The following is a 16,784-nucleotide window of genomic DNA, read 5'->3' on the forward strand; positions in this document are numbered from 1 at the left end:
GAATATAATAGCGCAGTTTATTTTACACAAAGATAAATACGAATAGGTTACATACGTGTCATCTAAGAGCGATTCTGTGCCGGCCGATGGCCTTTGACGCTACACGATAATTAACAAAACATCCATTATTTAATCTAGAAATAAATTTCATAATTTTCAGGGCAACTGTACCACAAGCCACTCCGAGACGCTCACGGCACGGTGGTTCTTTCTTGTGTGAATATGGTCAAGTCGCCAAAATCGATCTCCGCATTGAATTCAAGATGGGCTCCAGTTTCCAAACTCAGACGAAGAGTTCTCAGTGAAGATAACACGATGGGGGAACTGCTGATGGCGTCTGTCCATGAACAGATTGCTTACCATCAGGTGAAGTATAATTTCAATCATCCACGTCTGAGTATAACAGTATTATATGATAAAGTAATTCTGTCGATATCGAGAGTATCTTCTTATTCCTATCGTTTGTCCTTTCCAATGAGGGGTCCTGTTCTACGTTTCTCATTTGGTCGTATTATCTTCTATGAATTTGCAGCTATATCTTTCTGATAAGAGCCAATCGTCGTCGTTTTGATGCTCCTCGTCTGGTTTGGTCACTTCTTAACATGTCCAAGTAATCACCCTGAAATCTTTGAAAGCGCTTTGAACGTACTCGTTTTGTGGACCCTTGGCACTCCAGCATCTACCGCACACCATAGTTATACAAATCTAGTTGCCGAAACCGACTTCGCCGATGAGATTCAGGGATTGATCGGCAGGTGTCAGTATAAACAATGTGCTTCCTTGGAGTTCAAGATGGCTTGCAAAGCTTACAAACCAAACTTCATCAAATACGTTTCATTGGTTTGGCCGTGAAAAACCAAATAAACAGACAGAGTTCAGACTCGCTGCTCGCTGCGCAATATAAACGTCAGTGCGCTAGCAATTTGTTCTCAGGGGGCAATTTCTCCCCTTACATTAATGTAATTCGTTTGTATTTTAATTATATTTCTTTTTTGACTTTATTTCGCATTTTTTCGTTTTTTATCATAAAATAAATCGATTGCCACGTGATTAATGTTGTCCATTATGTCGTCCCATGAGACTTGCAATGGTGACAAAGATATGCTGCGTCCTGCTCACACGTTCGATTACTCTACTAACTTTTCCGTGCTTAAGTTAAATAACGAGGAATGCTGAATTAATAATTTCCGCTCCATGACGATAGAAACAGTTTTCCCGAAAAGTAAAGCTCGATTAATAACATGATTAAAACTAGTAAAAGTTAGTAATAATAATATTGCTACGAATAGTTTTGTCTCATTTAGTATTCAAATAATATATTGCAATAGTAAACATTTTGCACTTGTATATTAATTTTTTGTTAATTCTAATAATTATTTTCGCAGGTATCCAGAGATCAGTTACCCCGTGGTTTATACTTAGGCTACCTCAAACTGCAGTCCTCGGTTGAAGTTGTACGGATCGTGGCTCCAGCGAGAACCCCTAACGTCCCTCCACACACTAGAGTAAGGGATAATCCGCATGTGTCCGCGTAAGTTCTAAACAATCTGTGTATATTATATTCTATTAAATTATTTTTATAAGAACAGTTATTCTAAGTTGAAGTTAAAGTCACCATCAATATTTAATATTGAAACATTATACTCGCCTATAACTATGGAAAAAAATACTTTTAAAAGGAATTCTATTTTTAAATTCTATTCTAATATTAAATGTGAAAGTCTTTTTTTAACTAAAAAGAAATATATATAGTATGTTATAGTAAATTCTTGAACAGTCAACAATAATAACATTTTATATTCTCATTATTATCAACTTTTCCAGAGAAGAATGGGAGTACCTAAAATCTCACTCGGGAAAAACTGCCGATGAAACACAATCTATAAACAATTTAGTGTCAATTGGAAACAACGAACAACCTTCAGAATCTCAAGAGATGTTCATCGAACAGATCGCCACGGCCGCGCGGAGACTCTTCCGAGACATGGAGATACCGGACGAGAACGTCAGCACCCACCGAATATATGATCTCGAAGTTATTGAACTCAATCACGATGTCAGTTTCATCATGATATGTCCGCCGGCGGAACAGGCCTGTTCCGTGCCCGGGCAGAAGGAGATCCTGCTCCAGAAAGGAGATCTTTTAAGTCTTCCCATCCAGGCTTTCGAAATGATCCACTTACAAACTTACCATAATAACATTTTAAATAAATACTCAAAACTGAGCTGTGTATTAGAGTTAGATGTAGCTTTAGCCGCCCATTCCCAAAGAGAAGCGTTCTCCTGCACTGAGCTCCAGACTGCGAAAGAGAGATTGACAAAATTAGAAGATCTCCAAAACAATTTAAACCTAATATGGAAGGCGGAGCGATGGCTGATGGACCTGATAGGTTTCGCGAGAGATAAAGATAAAGCTGGCCCCAGTTCGGGAATATTGCTCAAAAATGTACTCGACAATACCACGTCCAAAACTTCTATCGATGGACCGGACTGTGGGGATTCAGAGAAAGATATCAACTTAAAAATAGATTTACTCCAAATACCTCCACGAGACGGGAAAATTACTAAAACGTCGCCCGGCCGCGGCTCCTGGCCCGGACCGGCCGGAAACGGAAACCATACTAGCCTACATCCGGAATTTAGTAAATCTGAACAACAACTTAGTCTAGCTCCCCGTCAGACCTCAGTTTCAACCTTAAATCTGAGTGGTTCGCAATATCTTCATTCTGATCCTAAATACGCCAGAAAAGGTAGCGCCGATTCCCAATTCACACAGTCGAGCATCATGAGTAATAATTACATGAGTAGCAATTCACAGTTCGACATCAAATCTTCAGGATCTCACGTCAGTATTTCCAACAGCCGCCTTCCTCCATCCCGGAGCGAAGACACGTTAGTGCTTCAAAACGAGAACATCGAACCAAAGCCCCGCCCTCACAGTATTAACACCAGCGTCTCCACATCGTCCAGCCCCCTGCTGATGGTGAAGAACTTCTATCCGGGAAGCATGATCAGTGTGAAAACTGGCAAAACGAACGTTTCAGAATCCGCCCAAAGTCTGTCGAGTGACTCCGAGAGCCAAAGCTGTCCCATTACGAAAGCAGTTCCGCTTAAAATCCGTCCGTCGAATCACCGAATACAGGGCAACGTTATATCATCGAAGAGCATGAATAATGTGAAGAGTTCCGAAGTGGACTTCACGGATACCGGCCAAGACTTGTTCAGCAAGGGACACTGTGTCAAGCGGCAGCCGCTGTTGGAAACGCAGGAGGAAATAGAGTATAATAATAAGGTTCCTAAGACTGATGGCAGACAGAGCGATACCGAGGAGCGAACTGGTACTCTACCTATAGAGCAGAGAACTTCGGAGCAAGCGGGTATTTTGCAGGTATGCATTTGTGATTACTGGAATAATTTAATTTATATTAGTCACAGAAAGTACTTTCATTAAAATATACTTTATAATATATTGTAACACATCCAGAGATAGAAAAATCCAATAAATATTAAACTTGGGATAAGTTTCATATTCATTTGATATTTCTGTCAAAGAATTTACAGTGTTATACTACCGTACTTCATAAGCACGTAGACCTTTAGACCTTTGATCAGACCTGTGAGCCTCACCGTTAGACGTGCGTCGGATTGACCCATAAGTCAGTTGTATCAGTTTCGCAACGGGTTGCAGGTGTTCGCAGCGTACGAGACGGGGCTGGCGGCGGGCACGTCGCTGAAGCTGCACGTGACGCCGCGCACGTCCGCGCGGGAGGTCATCGACCTCGTCGTCAAACAGCTCAATATGGCCGCCGTCCTCAAAGGGAAATCGGGTCCTGTTTATGGTCCTGAGAAACTGCAAGACTTCTGCTTGGTGGCTGTCATAGGAGCTAGAGAGAGATGCCTGCGGGACGATTTTCGACCGCTCCAGCTCCAAAACCCGTGGAGGAAAGGAAGATTGTACGTCAGGCTCAAACATGACGTGCTAGCGGCTCTGCAGCATTCTGCCAAACAACCAGCTTACATTTAAACTTAGATCAATCTATTTTAAGAAGAGATTAATTTTATTGATGAAGATAATAAATACGAGATATATTATTATTATTTTTAAATGAGGTCTATATCTCCGAATAAATAGTCTTAGATGCTGATATAATAATTTTAATTTTCGGTGCCAATTATTATTTTTGATGCTTTAAACGACTAGTATTATAGTGAAGTTGTGAGTAACGATAGATGGACTCCGGAATGTTTGGTGCTTATGACTGTAAGATACATCGCTCTTTGAATGACATATTTTCAATCTTATCACTGTTAGATTCTAAAGAAATTAATCTTTGTAGCTTTTCCTGTCTGTCTGTGTTACTTGTGTATTACTCTTAATACAAATTAGATCTAGCTCTGCAGATTCCTGAGATACTTGAACTATTCTCCAGTGTAAAAATCTTAATAAAATTGTCTTTAAATAGACTATACATAAAGAACTAAATCATTTTTAATGTTTAATAGGATTGTTTCAGGCAGATTCTTTCTTATATATAAACAAATTAAGAAACCTTCTTTTATGAAACACATCTGTATATCATATCCATAAAAAAGTGCCTGATTGTTTATTTGAAAGAATATAAGGTATTTTATTATATCTCATGTTTAACAGAGATTAAAAGAACTCAAATGAGTAATGATTTTCAAAATGCTTCTTACATTTTTCTCTTGCTCAAAGCATATGACTACCAAAAAATTCATACATCAGGGCAACAAAAATATGTAAATAAAGTTTAATATAAATTATATACAAAATGATAGTAATGTGTGTAGTTGATATTATAAATATCCTTTGTGATTTTATAATTAATGCCGAAAGAGGGCTTTTTGAAATCAACGGAATATTTAAGAATATTTTTAGATTAACGTATAAAGTGTTACCTAAATTGCCATAACTCATTTTTTTATATGTATATATAATTATACAACATCATTTTTATTGATTATTTCTCGTAAAATAATTTAAATAACAATTTGGTAACATTACATAATCGAATCGAATCTATTTTTAATACCAATAAGTGTCTAAGAATATTTTATCTGTGCAAAATACAAAAGAAATTGTAAAATGAATGAAAATTCCTTTTATATTTCCGTTTCCGAAATTTAATACACTTTGTTAGTTAAAGGTTATTGATGTAGTTAGTACATTGTATAATAATTATTGTGAAAAAAATATATCAACGATTCGAGCCATTCTTACGGATTGCAATTATTGTTACAATAAAGCCTAACTAAATGTCTTATGATGTTATATTAATAAAATTGTTTTATTTGTAGATTATTTTAATAATGTGTAAGATTCACCCCTATTCGCGGTGTTGTACATTAGAAACTAGAGAAATGGAAGTATAAAATTATGCACAAAATAAATGTATTTGAAATCTTCATTCTTTTATTATTGTCTATTTTGCATTTATTTATTATCGTCTTAAGATAATGTCACTTGATAAGTCTTTTTAATAGATTTTGATGGCTTCAATATTGTCAATAACGGCAGTAAATGTAAAATAGTTATGTTACTATATAAGGCTTAACCTCACGGAAATAAAAAAATGAAGGTAATAAGTGATGATGACACATCTGATTATCTAAAATAGATTTGATTTTTATTGTATTATTATTCACTTTTGATTTTTATTTTATTATTTCCCTATTTTAATGTAGACCAATATAAGTTTTATGCAATTTTTTACATATTTTTTTTGCAATAAATAAAAAGTTTTTTTTTTAAATAAATATGTCGACAACCAATTGGTACAGGTCATATCAATAAACTAAATGCATTAGACCTGAATTAACATGAAAAAATCTCAACTCCGTAAGCTAAAAGGAAGGGGTTCTAATACTACTTGCCATGTTTCACCTAACATCATCATCATGATCCTTCTGTCCTTCTTCCTTACTTCTCTGTCTGACGTCATCTCACAAGTAACATTATTTCCGGCCATATCGTCTTTCACACAATCCATCCATTGTTTCTTTGGTCGTCCCCTTCCTCTATATCTATCCACGTCCATGCTCAAGACCTCACAACGTGGTGCTTCCTCCGCATACCATGTTTCACCTAACAGTACTAACAAACATTGCAAAAAATAAAAGCTTGTAACTTGTAAACCTAATATTCTATTAAGTAGTAACACTTAAAATCGATGTCAAAAATTTTAAAAATGCTCCTGGGTCTGGGATCATTTATATTTGAACTATAAGACTCGACAAGTTATCTGTAGTCGATGATGTCTGACACTGACAATTTACAACTTTAATCAGTATAATACATACCTCGTTGTAACTTGTTGTGTATTGTATTTTAATTTATAATTAAAGAATTTAGTCAACGTATGTTAGTCTCATTTAAAATACGAAAAACTTATTGAATTTATTTTGATAATTAAGTTAAGATGAGTTTAGTTGCAAATACCGGGTAAGAAAAGATTGAAGTGTTATATTTTAAAATTAACATTTCCACCACTTTCACGTAATTTATGCTTATTAGGAAGTTAGCGGGTCGTACCCTTTTTATAACGGGGGCTTCGCGTGGCATAGGAAAGGCTATCGCGCTTAAAGCAGCTAAGGATGGCGCCAACGTTGTTGTGGCTGCCAAAACAGCGGAGCCTCATCCGAAACTCCCAGGAACCATTTATACTACTGCTGAAGAAAGTAAGTACAGTAAAATATTATTCTCAAGTTACAATGGAATAAAATATCATATTTCCATATGTTAAATTACGTTTTATAGTTATCGTTGATATTATAATAATATGTGGACTTTGGACTTGAGGATAAAAGTCCACTGACCTTTGGTCAAAACAGTTGCTCTATTACAAAATCAATTTCGCTTTTATGGAGAAACCAATAAAATTCATATTTCAATAAATTACAAAACATTGTTTATTTATATTTTTTTAAGTTTTAATGGCAAAATGTAATAACTGTTGTTTACAATGTGATCTTCAAATACTTAAACTATTGAAACAAAGTCTGTTCTAGGCTACGGTATGACTATGCTTAAGATATGTCAGTCAATAAATGTGTCTGTGAACACCTACAGTGAACTTTCTGATTAACACTTTAATATTGCTCATTAAATATTAAGGCATAAATTAAATAATCATTTTAGAGAATATAAAGTCTCTATGAGTGAACACACAGCTCTGTTCAGCTAAAAAAAGTATGACTTGGTACATTTTTTATACCAATTAACTTTTTGAAGCACCTATATTTGTTATAAGAATATTTTGTTTTCAATGTAGTCGAGGCTCTGGGAGGAAAAGCCCTTCCGTGCATAGTGGATGTGAGAGAAGAGAAACAAATTCAAAATGCTATTGATGAAGCTGTCAAGAAGGTATGGATTGTGTTGTATACCTTTTTAATTTATTGATTTTCTATAATAGCTATTAATTTATATAACAATAAAATAAAATAGAAATACTTTGCACTTTCAGAAAAAGTTAGTCTGTAACTGTCCTCAGCCTCCTATTGTTTTTAGTAGAGATTTATCTTATTCCACCATTCTGTGCAAGATAATCTGTGCTTATGTGTCTGAACCCACAATCTTGGGCTAAGATATTTAATCCACTGGATTTATTTTATAATTTCAGTTCAATGGTATTGACATCTTAGTAAATAATGCGTCGGCTATCTCCCTGACTGGCACGGCCCAGACTGATATGAAGAGATATGACCTCATGCATAACATTAACACAAGGGGGACTTTCTTAACGTAAGTAATCAATTACTTTATTATTCGTATTTAGATATTATAGTGTATTTATGGATTAATGACATTTGAAGTCATGTAGTAATTATTTTACAGAAATTAATTTTTGTGTTAAATATTTACAAGTGGTTAAATCTGTCTGTTTCAACTTTGGGCAAGCAACTCTTAAATTTTTTATACATTGTATATATTTATTTATCCTGCATACATCATTTTGCTTGCATGCTTTGAGGACACTAGCATGTATCAGATAAACATATTTCTGCAGCTGGATTTAGGTCCCTAGGTTCCCAGATGCCCTGGGACTACAGCCCGGGGCATTAAAGAGCTTGAATTAAGTTTATTTTGATTTTGAACTGTTACTTGTTAAAGTTTCCATCTTTATGAATTATTTATTACACTTGTGTATACAAATGTTACTGTAGTAAAGTAAACATTGATATTTCTTACATTTATATTTTCACTTAATAATAGAATTAAAGTGAATTTTACTTGTGGTTTAGGTCTAAACTGTGTCTGCCGCTGTTGAAGAACAGCAACCATGCCCACATTCTGAATCTGTCCCCACCACTCAACATGAACCCCTACTGGTGAGTAGCCGAAGCTAATGATTCAGTTATAATAACTTAAAATGTATATTGTTTTCATAAATCTTTAATTTATTATGATATTTCTTATTGTTAAATATGAGCAATTTTTAATCCAAGGGGATCTCAATGTATTCATGGAACGAATCGGATTCACTCTGAGTTCTTATACTGTTAATAAATTTTCAAGTTAATGTTTATACCTGTGGGGAAAAATGTATATCAGAAGGAATGTCCTACGGCAAACTTCGCACATTGTATTTCGCCCCCCTCTTTTATCTAACTCTACCGTTCCTCGGACTCATAGACCTTCTCTCGTATGTTAGAGTTGTTTATGGCTTACAAGATATATAATGCCGCAGGTTTTCGATTCACGTGGCGTACACGATGGCGAAGTACGGCATGTCCATGTGTGTGCTCGGCATGAGCGAGGAGTTCAAGCCGTACAACATCGGCGTCAACGCGCTCTGGCCCAAGACCGGTATGTTACCTTAAAAACATGTCATTTTTGAAAATTTAACTCACTTTGTTCTCAAATGGCTAAGTTATAAATGTAAATTATTCTGAACGTTCTGTCAAAATGTCAGACATCAATCCATTTAGTCATCTCATGATTAGACGTGAGTGATCAGAAAATCAACCAAAATGGCAGCAGTCGTCCCGTGAGGAAAAGCGTTATGCTCTCTCCGGGCGACCTTTTCATCCCTTTCGCCGTCTCTTATTATTATATACGGCTTAACACAATGTTATTCATACTTATCGTTTGTTATGGTTTTAATTGACATGATTTTTAATTACAGTTACACAGACACACACACACACACACACACACACACACACACACACACACACGCACACAATGGATTAAATATTTCGCTATACGTATGAATTAAATAACATTATTTAATTTATAATGTACAGCGAACGGAACTGCGTTCCAAACGGGTGCCCGCGCATCCCTCTGTATTGTCTACCGTTCGTAACCAATCCCTACGCCGAGTAGACGCGCGTGGGCCGAGCGGGGGCGGGAGCGGCAGCGGGAGCGTAACGCGGGGCGTGTGTTGCAGCGATCGCGACGGCCGCCATCGAGATGCTGACGGGCGACACGAGCACGAGCCGCAAGCCCGACATCGTGGCCGACGCCGCCTACGTCATGCTCGCCCAGTGAGACCCTGCCTTACCCCGCCCCGCGTGTCGCCCTGTCCTCACCCCCTCCCTCTTGCACCGTGGCTTAGCACGCCGAGGTCGAATAGCCGACGATATCTTTCTGACCGTTTCCCCGTCACGCTGGCCGCTCTCGACGACGAGACGCGGGCGACGACTGTAATGTCGGTGAGTGTGCGCCACCACGAGTGCACTCCGTCCCCGACTCGCGTGGTCCGATGAGGTAACAACCGACACGACCGGAGAGCTGTCGGTACTACCGATTATCAAACTTTGAACAGCTTTTGAAAATATCTGGCAACGGAACCTTTTTTAATATTTTTTTCATCTAATGATGATAAAATTAATTTTAGTAATTAACCTTCTCCTCAAAGGGAGAGGAGGCCTTAGCCCAGCAGTGGGAAATTTACAGGCTATGCTAATGTAAAAAAAATGTAATGTAAGTTTAATATCAAATTCAAAACGATGAATGAATTTACCTAATAAAGTTCCAATAAAAACTTCACTGTTTCTAAGACATTTTTTTAAATATGCCATTATTAATCAATACCTCAGTGTATATCTTAGATCCCATCAATAAGATCGATGACGTTATGTCATTTCAAGGTCAAATATATTTATCTTTACTCCCGCCATTCGGAATCGATTATGCGTATCGTATCTTTAGGAGATGAAGTTTTGTGAGTTCCTTTACGACTTACGTCGTTATTACATGATTGCAGAGACCCCAAGAAGTACACCGGCATCTTTGCGATTGACGAAGACGTGATCAAAAAATACGGTATATCGGATTTGACACCGTACGCGTGTGACCCAAGTGAGTTCACTTTTCAACTTTTGTTTTAAACGTTATTTATACCAATGTTTGTTAAGTTCATTTAAGAAAAGATACATTTATCGTACCAGTACACTGAGTGAGTGCGACTGTCTCGAAGTGCGATTAGGTGTCATTGAAATACATGGTGAATTCAAATCGTAGAGAACGCAGATAATCTGATGTTGGACGGTTTCTTGGACGATCCTGCGGCTTTGACCCACCACCGGCAAACGGTCTCCACTGCGTCGATACGACGGTACCATACCTCAACCGTCAACTATAAGGAAAAGGTTAACTACCATTTTTATTTAACATTTTTAATGTTTGTCTAAAATCAATCAATGTCAGTGAAAAACCAACAACGTATCGATACGACACGAAAAGAGGTAAGTTGATTATATATCATCGGCTAAACATTAGCTGATGATGTTTAATTTATCAGTTCAAAAATCGCCACCGGCAGTAGTATTCACATTTAATTCTATGAACTTATTCTCATGCAGTTTAGCTGTGGTCTCTTGTTAATAAAAACAATTATCAAGGAACTATAGTGGTCAGTTTAATGTAAACATAACAATGGTTAAGTATGACTTCAGACGTCTCCCCCTTTATCTACCATCCTAGTTCTGTCAATGATCAGCGATGTTGACACGTGTTCAGCTGTAAATCAACTCACAGTTGCTCGGTAAGGTTACATGTAAAGTAGAGAATAGTAGTTCATTGTAACAATGGATACCTTAATAATAATTATGATGTTTTTTGTGTAAGAATCTGTTTTCAAGTTGATATGAACTTAATTTTTATTTGTGTACTTAGATCTTTGGTTGGTTTCTTTTTTTCATAAATATCACTATTTCATTAATTATTTTTAAACATCATTTTTAAAAGACTGTTTATAAAAAGTGATTTTTTTATACAGTTTCAGCATTATGCGCAAAATCCACCATAAACCAAACTGCAATTGCAAATATTTTTGTGATATTTTTAGTATATGTGTATATATATCATTTTAAGATATATATTTTTTTAAGCTTTTCTGAACATAGTGCTTGCTTAATTTTGTGACTGATAAATCAATTCTATTCTACACTTTATCTATGATTATAAGTATTCATAAAATGTCGCCTTAGTTCTTGGCAATTAGTAATGCCAATACGAAAAACAAACAACACAAACGATTGTACACACAATAATTGTTAAATATGAGGAAGACTTCCTTAAAATAGTGTTTAATTATTAAAAATATATTATATATTTTTTATATATTATAATCGTTATGATGTAATTTCAAACATTTAATAAATTAGTGGTCATAGGCTATTTTGATTACATTTCTCTCATATATATTACTGTCATATTATACATAAGTTGAAATGTCAATATTTATGTTGATATTGATAAAAAAATATATATATTTCCACTATTAGATATATTCAATATTGGTTAGTTATTAATTTATTTATTGCGTGAGGAAAATCGCCAATTTATTTATATTGAATTTGACCGACTGCATATTTGTATGGAAATTATTTTCCTTGTTACTTATCTTTACTATTTTTTTTTTATCAAGTTCATTATACGTACTAAAAATAGACTAGATATAAAACAATGACAAAAAGGAGCTAAATGATAAAAGCATATTAATACAGACAATACATTTAAGTAAACGAGACAATGTTTAAATGATAAAGATTACAGCAAACAAGAAGAAAATCGATCGAGAAAACTACCCAGAAAAATTAAATGAATTAGAAGTTTGTGTTGGTATATCTACACAACACAAGATAATTATCAAAATTTGTGATTCGTCTCACTTTGTTCACAGGTAATGTAAACAATCTGTTACCTGACTTCTTTCTGGATGTTCCGGGGGAAAATAAGGACGCTGTCACAAAGGTGTGAACATGCCCTAACATCTGTAACCATTTTTATATTAAACCTATGACCACTAATTTCGTTAACTTATTTCCTGCTCTTGAATGAAACGGGCACAAAATAAATCAATACCAGAGAAATATAGTTGAACAATTTATAAATCAACCTTGATCTATAAATATCAATAGATAAATATATCATTAATAAATGATTTATGATAGTACCGGCTTATCTTACAATATAATGTTGCCATACACATTGTTTACTTAGGAATCACAGATAATTTGTAGAATAGAGTATATAATATAAACAATTTTAAATGTGTTAATAATCTGTATCAAACATAATAATTAAATATTACAGGCTGAATCAGGTGGTCAAATTCCAGAATTATTTGCAGCCATCGGAAAATCTATTACACCTGACTTAATAAAAAAGACACAGGCTGTATTTCAGTTCAATGTGAAAGGTAAATATGTTTTATTTAACAAATTTATATGTAAATGTAATAAATTGAAGTACTCTCATTTTGTAGTTCGTAATATATATGAACAAAATATAATCTACATTTTGAACTGATGTGGTGTTTGATGATGGCTTTACATTTTATTGACCTTGGAAAATAAGAATCTATTATGTACGTTTGTGTTTAAATAGCACAATTACTCGACATTTTTAATATATTGAATATAATTATTTTAATTAGATAAAAGTTTTATGTAACATGTACATATATTTTGATTTTAGGTAAGGAAGAAGGAGTTTGGCATTTGGACCTGAAGAACGGCGATGGCTCCTGCGGGCAAGGAGAACCGAAAAACCCCCCAGACGCAACTCTCACCATGGACAGCAATAACTTCGCCGATATGTTTGCTGGTACACATTTAATATAAAATAGATAACTTGTTTCTTTACTCAATTGACAATTTATCTTCAACCTGATAATTGTTTTTATGTCATTTGTTTAATAAAAAAAACAACTTGATAACAAGTTTGTTTTTTGGTTCATTTTAAACTAAAATTCTCAAGTAGAACTATCAAAAATATAACATTGCATTTACTATATGCATTTAATATGTTTGTTTCAACTATTTTATATTTATAAATTGAATGGTTTTTTTTTACATTTTCTAATGATATATGTTTATTAAAGGAAATATTTATTTAAGGTAAATTGAAGGCGACAAATGCCTTCATGATGGGAAAATTGAAGATAAAGGGTGATTTACAGAAAGCAATGAAGCTTGAGAAAATGATGAAGTCACTCAAGAACAAGGTCTGATCAAGTTTAAATGAATGTAAAATATTGTATATTATGATACTATGATAGAGCAGATATTTTGATACTATAAAATGATTGATACTAATATAAGAGTTTCTTATGTGCTACTTCACAATTTGTGCATTCATATTGTTGGAACAATATCATGTGTACTTTGCTTTAAACTTTAAAAGATAAAAACAGTGTTATGTAATTGTTTGTTATTGGCTGGGAAATATGAGTTGTTCAATATTTAAAACTGGAATAATTGTAGTGCTAGGGCAGTTATGTCAATTATAAACTGTTGAATTGTTGAAATTTTGATTGACCAGAGAAAATGTAAATTATTTCTTATACATACCTCACTACTCAGTATTGAATAAATAATAAAGTATTTATTAATATTTTTTGACAAGTATTGTGAATATTGTATTAAACTAATAAAGTGTATCAAAAAATATTTACTTTTCATTTTGTTTATAATCAAATCTGACCATCAAATCAAAAATATCATATTGTGATCTTAACTGTCCAACTAAGTATTCAGTTTTACTAATTTGCTCCAATATGACCAGAAATTGTCTGCTAGACTTAGCAATGTGTGTATATGATTAACATTTGTATTCTGTGATCAAAACATGATTAATTAACGATAAGCTTGAAAACATATTACCCCCATGGGGTGTTTATTTTATTATAATAATCTTAATATAAAATACCTAGCATGAGGGAGTGAATAGGATGATAAATTTTGTATGGTGTTAGGGTTGCAACAGGTATAAAAGATTACACTTATAATTTTTTAGGAAATTTTCGCTTTTTTAATACTGTATTTCTAAACACCACCGCAGCAAATATCAACTAACAACATTGAACTCATTGGACTGTCACGTTAGGTAGGTTGTCATTCATCTGCGATGTATTTGCTGATACAGAAAATTCACATCATGGAGTACTTTATTCTTGGCAGAATATGCACAACAGCTACAATACTTCACGCCTCCTTCACCCTTCCATAGAGCAACCAGTACGTGCACTAAGGGTCTACACTCCTATGTTAATACCAACCCACCCACTCATCAGATATTCCACCGCCAAACAGCATTACTTAGTATTGTTGCATTCCGGTGTCGAGGATTAGTGAGCCAATATAACTGCAGGTAAAAGGGACATAACATCTTAGTTTTCAAGGATGGTGGCACATTGGCGATATAAGGAAGGGTTAATATTACTTACAGTGCTAATGTCTATAGTTGGTGCCTACCTGTATAATAGAAAAAAATAGAATCTTGTGAATAGTCACGCTATTCCGGCACCTGTGCATAAGCAAGAGAAAATAAAAGCATCTTCAAGGCGAGCGCGCTTCATCTTAAACGGCAGGATAGCACTATCAATTGTATGAAAGCGTAAAATTTTATAAAAAAGGAAAAATAATTATTTTTCGATATATACAATGTCTACTTTAAACCTAACGTAACCAAGTAGGTAGGTACCGATTATACTTACTAATGTAAAGTTTGCCATTTATTATTAAATATTTAGGATTATTATTAAATTGAACATTGTTTTTGGTCCAAAAAAACATCTGTCAGCTCGTGTATAGAAATAATTTCGTTATATCGAACATACTTCAAATACATACCTTACTTACTAGTAACGAAACTTACATTTCGTGACAATAAAAAAAGGAGTGATGCAACTGGCCAAATACTACAAATAGAAAACGCTGATACCTACAATAAATAAGAAACCGTACTACGTTCGTAACAATTCGCAACAATTTCAACTTACATCAGATCTTTAATAGATAACCTTTGTTATCAGAATTGAATTCTCCCGCTCAATTGACGCTTAACCTTCAACTTGTTTGGTTATTTAAGCAAACAGCAGTCAGTTGTCAACTACTCCCGGGGTTATATTCTTTCAACTTTTGTAAAATTAAATTAAAATGTTTGCTATTGACGCTCCCTTAGAAATACAAAATTCTGAATTTTGCAACTATCGGTCGCCTTTAAGCACGCGATATGCATCGAAAGAAATGCAGTACAATTTTAGTGACCAAAAGAAATTTTCTACATGGAGAAAACTTTGGATTTACTTAGCAAAGGCTGAAAAGGTAAGTGCGATTACTTTTTTTAATGTAAATTAATAAATATATCAAAATGAAAGTAACATAATATGTTTTGTTTTGGTACCCACCTATTGTTTTTATAGGTTATGTCAAAAAACTTGGATACACGTAATGTATAACAGAAAATACAAAATATTAGATAATTGTAATTTTATAAATTTTAAAAAGTTAATTGTAATGATATATTATGTCTTTATTTTATATGAATAATTTGTGTATTAACTGTATAATATTTAAATTCCAAATTTAAATCAAAAACCTTAAATAATGGTTTTAGCACATTTATCGCTTTTTTAGTTTTGCTACTGCAAATGATTTACGCACCATATATAAATTATTAAAATTCAAATGATTAACGAAAATTAAGAGTACCTAACTCAATTGATATTCATTCATATTCATTGATATTAATTTCAAAGTTCAATGCTCTTTTATTTTTTTTTTTATTCTGGCTTAAGTTCAATGCTCAGGCCACTGAAGAACTTACTGCGACTGTCATTACTGCAATAGATCTGTCAACTTTGGATAATTTGACACGTTGACAACGTCACAATCACATCACGGTCGTTTCGTTGTTATATCAATGTTTCTCAGAAACGATCAACTAGAACTGTAAATTTTGTAACCGTTTTATATTGTTGCTTTGTACCATTTATTATTTTACGGGTTATTTTCATCATGTCAATATATATATTTTATTATAATAAATTCCAAATATTCAAAGAAATACTTGAAGATCTTGATAAAATTTTAAAGAGTATGTGAAACAAGCTTAAATTTTTTTTTTAAATTAAAATTAAGTCAAATGCTTCAGGAAAATAAGCTTCAAAATTGAACAGATATTGCTTGACATTTGCATTTATTACTCCAAAAAATAAGAGTTAAGATTAGTGTTCAGAGTAATAGATTATTTCAGCTATGTCGCTTAAGAAACAAATTTAGCTTTAACCTTTACTGTTACCACCAATGAAGAAACCGGCCATCAGTAGCTAGTAATATCGTAGGCACGTATGTAATACGGAGTCACGTATAAAGAAACAAATAAAATAAAATTTTAATTACAACATTATAAACTAAACTCTCTAATAACACGGGTTATGACATATCACAATACAATACAAACTTTATAAAAAAAAACAAAAACATTTTATAATGAAATATAAAACATTTTAATTACTACTTGCCCATGC

At 33.9% G+C, this 16,784-nt stretch overlaps 3 protein-coding genes across 7 annotated transcripts in view; all 3 read left to right on the plus strand.

The window, feature by feature from the left end:
- Wake (wide awake) overlaps window positions 1-5,427 on the plus strand; it is a 163,075-nt gene extending 157,648 nt beyond the window's left edge. For all 4 annotated transcript variants that reach the window (XM_064215744.1, XM_064215746.1, XM_064215747.1 and 1 more), the window contains 4 exons: window positions 161-366; window positions 1,386-1,531; window positions 1,825-3,388; window positions 3,689-5,427. In XM_064215744.1, the coding sequence (XP_064071814.1) occupies window positions 161-366; window positions 1,386-1,531; window positions 1,825-3,388; window positions 3,689-4,024 (2,252 nt within the window). In that variant the 3' untranslated portion in view covers window positions 4,025-5,427. The remainder of the gene's footprint in view (window positions 1-160; window positions 367-1,385; window positions 1,532-1,824; window positions 3,389-3,688) is intronic.
- Window positions 5,428-6,280: 853 nt separating this feature from the next.
- Window positions 6,281-13,923, plus strand: LOC113402877 (hydroxysteroid dehydrogenase-like protein 2). Of its 2 annotated transcripts, none has more exons than XM_026643227.2 (12): window positions 6,281-6,463; window positions 6,536-6,699; window positions 7,293-7,384; window positions 7,641-7,762; window positions 8,263-8,349; window positions 8,709-8,827; window positions 9,414-9,510; window positions 10,233-10,327; window positions 10,490-10,617; window positions 12,566-12,671; window positions 12,950-13,078; window positions 13,372-13,923. In XM_026643227.2, exons 1-12 carry the CDS (start codon window positions 6,441-6,443, stop codon window positions 13,482-13,484), a joined length of 1,275 nt encoding a protein of 424 aa, XP_026499012.1. In that variant the 5' UTR covers window positions 6,281-6,440; the 3' UTR covers window positions 13,485-13,923. The 2 variants fall into 2 exon arrangements, with proteins under 2 accessions (XP_026499012.1, XP_026499014.1); XM_026643229.2 differs by lacking the exon at window positions 10,490-10,617 and adding an exon at window positions 12,153-12,223.
- A 1,380-nt stretch (window positions 13,924-15,303) lies between these two features.
- LOC113402876 (adenylosuccinate lyase) overlaps window positions 15,304-16,784 on the plus strand; it is a 33,569-nt gene continuing 32,088 nt past the window's right edge. The window contains exon 1 of the mRNA XM_026643226.2: window positions 15,304-15,579. Within this exon, the coding sequence (XP_026499011.2) occupies window positions 15,412-15,579 (168 nt within the window). The 5' untranslated portion in view covers window positions 15,304-15,411. The remainder of the gene's footprint in view (window positions 15,580-16,784) is intronic.

This window comes from Vanessa tameamea, chromosome 9 (genome assembly GCF_037043105.1).
Source record: "Vanessa tameamea isolate UH-Manoa-2023 chromosome 9, ilVanTame1 primary haplotype, whole genome shotgun sequence".
Classification (NCBI taxonomy): domain Eukaryota; kingdom Metazoa; phylum Arthropoda; class Insecta; order Lepidoptera; family Nymphalidae; genus Vanessa; species Vanessa tameamea.

Excerpts from the sequence above, each read along its gene's own strand:
- LOC113402877 (XM_026643227.2), top strand. The coding sequence starts at position 6,441 with ATGAGTTTAGTTGCAAATACCGG. Across the intron at positions 6,700-7,292 it reads TTATACTACTGCTGAAGAAA|TCGAGGCTCTGGGAGGAAAA; the intron begins GTAAGTACAGTA and ends TTTTCAATGTAG. Across the intron at positions 7,763-8,262 it reads ACAAGGGGGACTTTCTTAAC|GTCTAAACTGTGTCTGCCGC; the intron begins GTAAGTAATCAA and ends CTTGTGGTTTAG.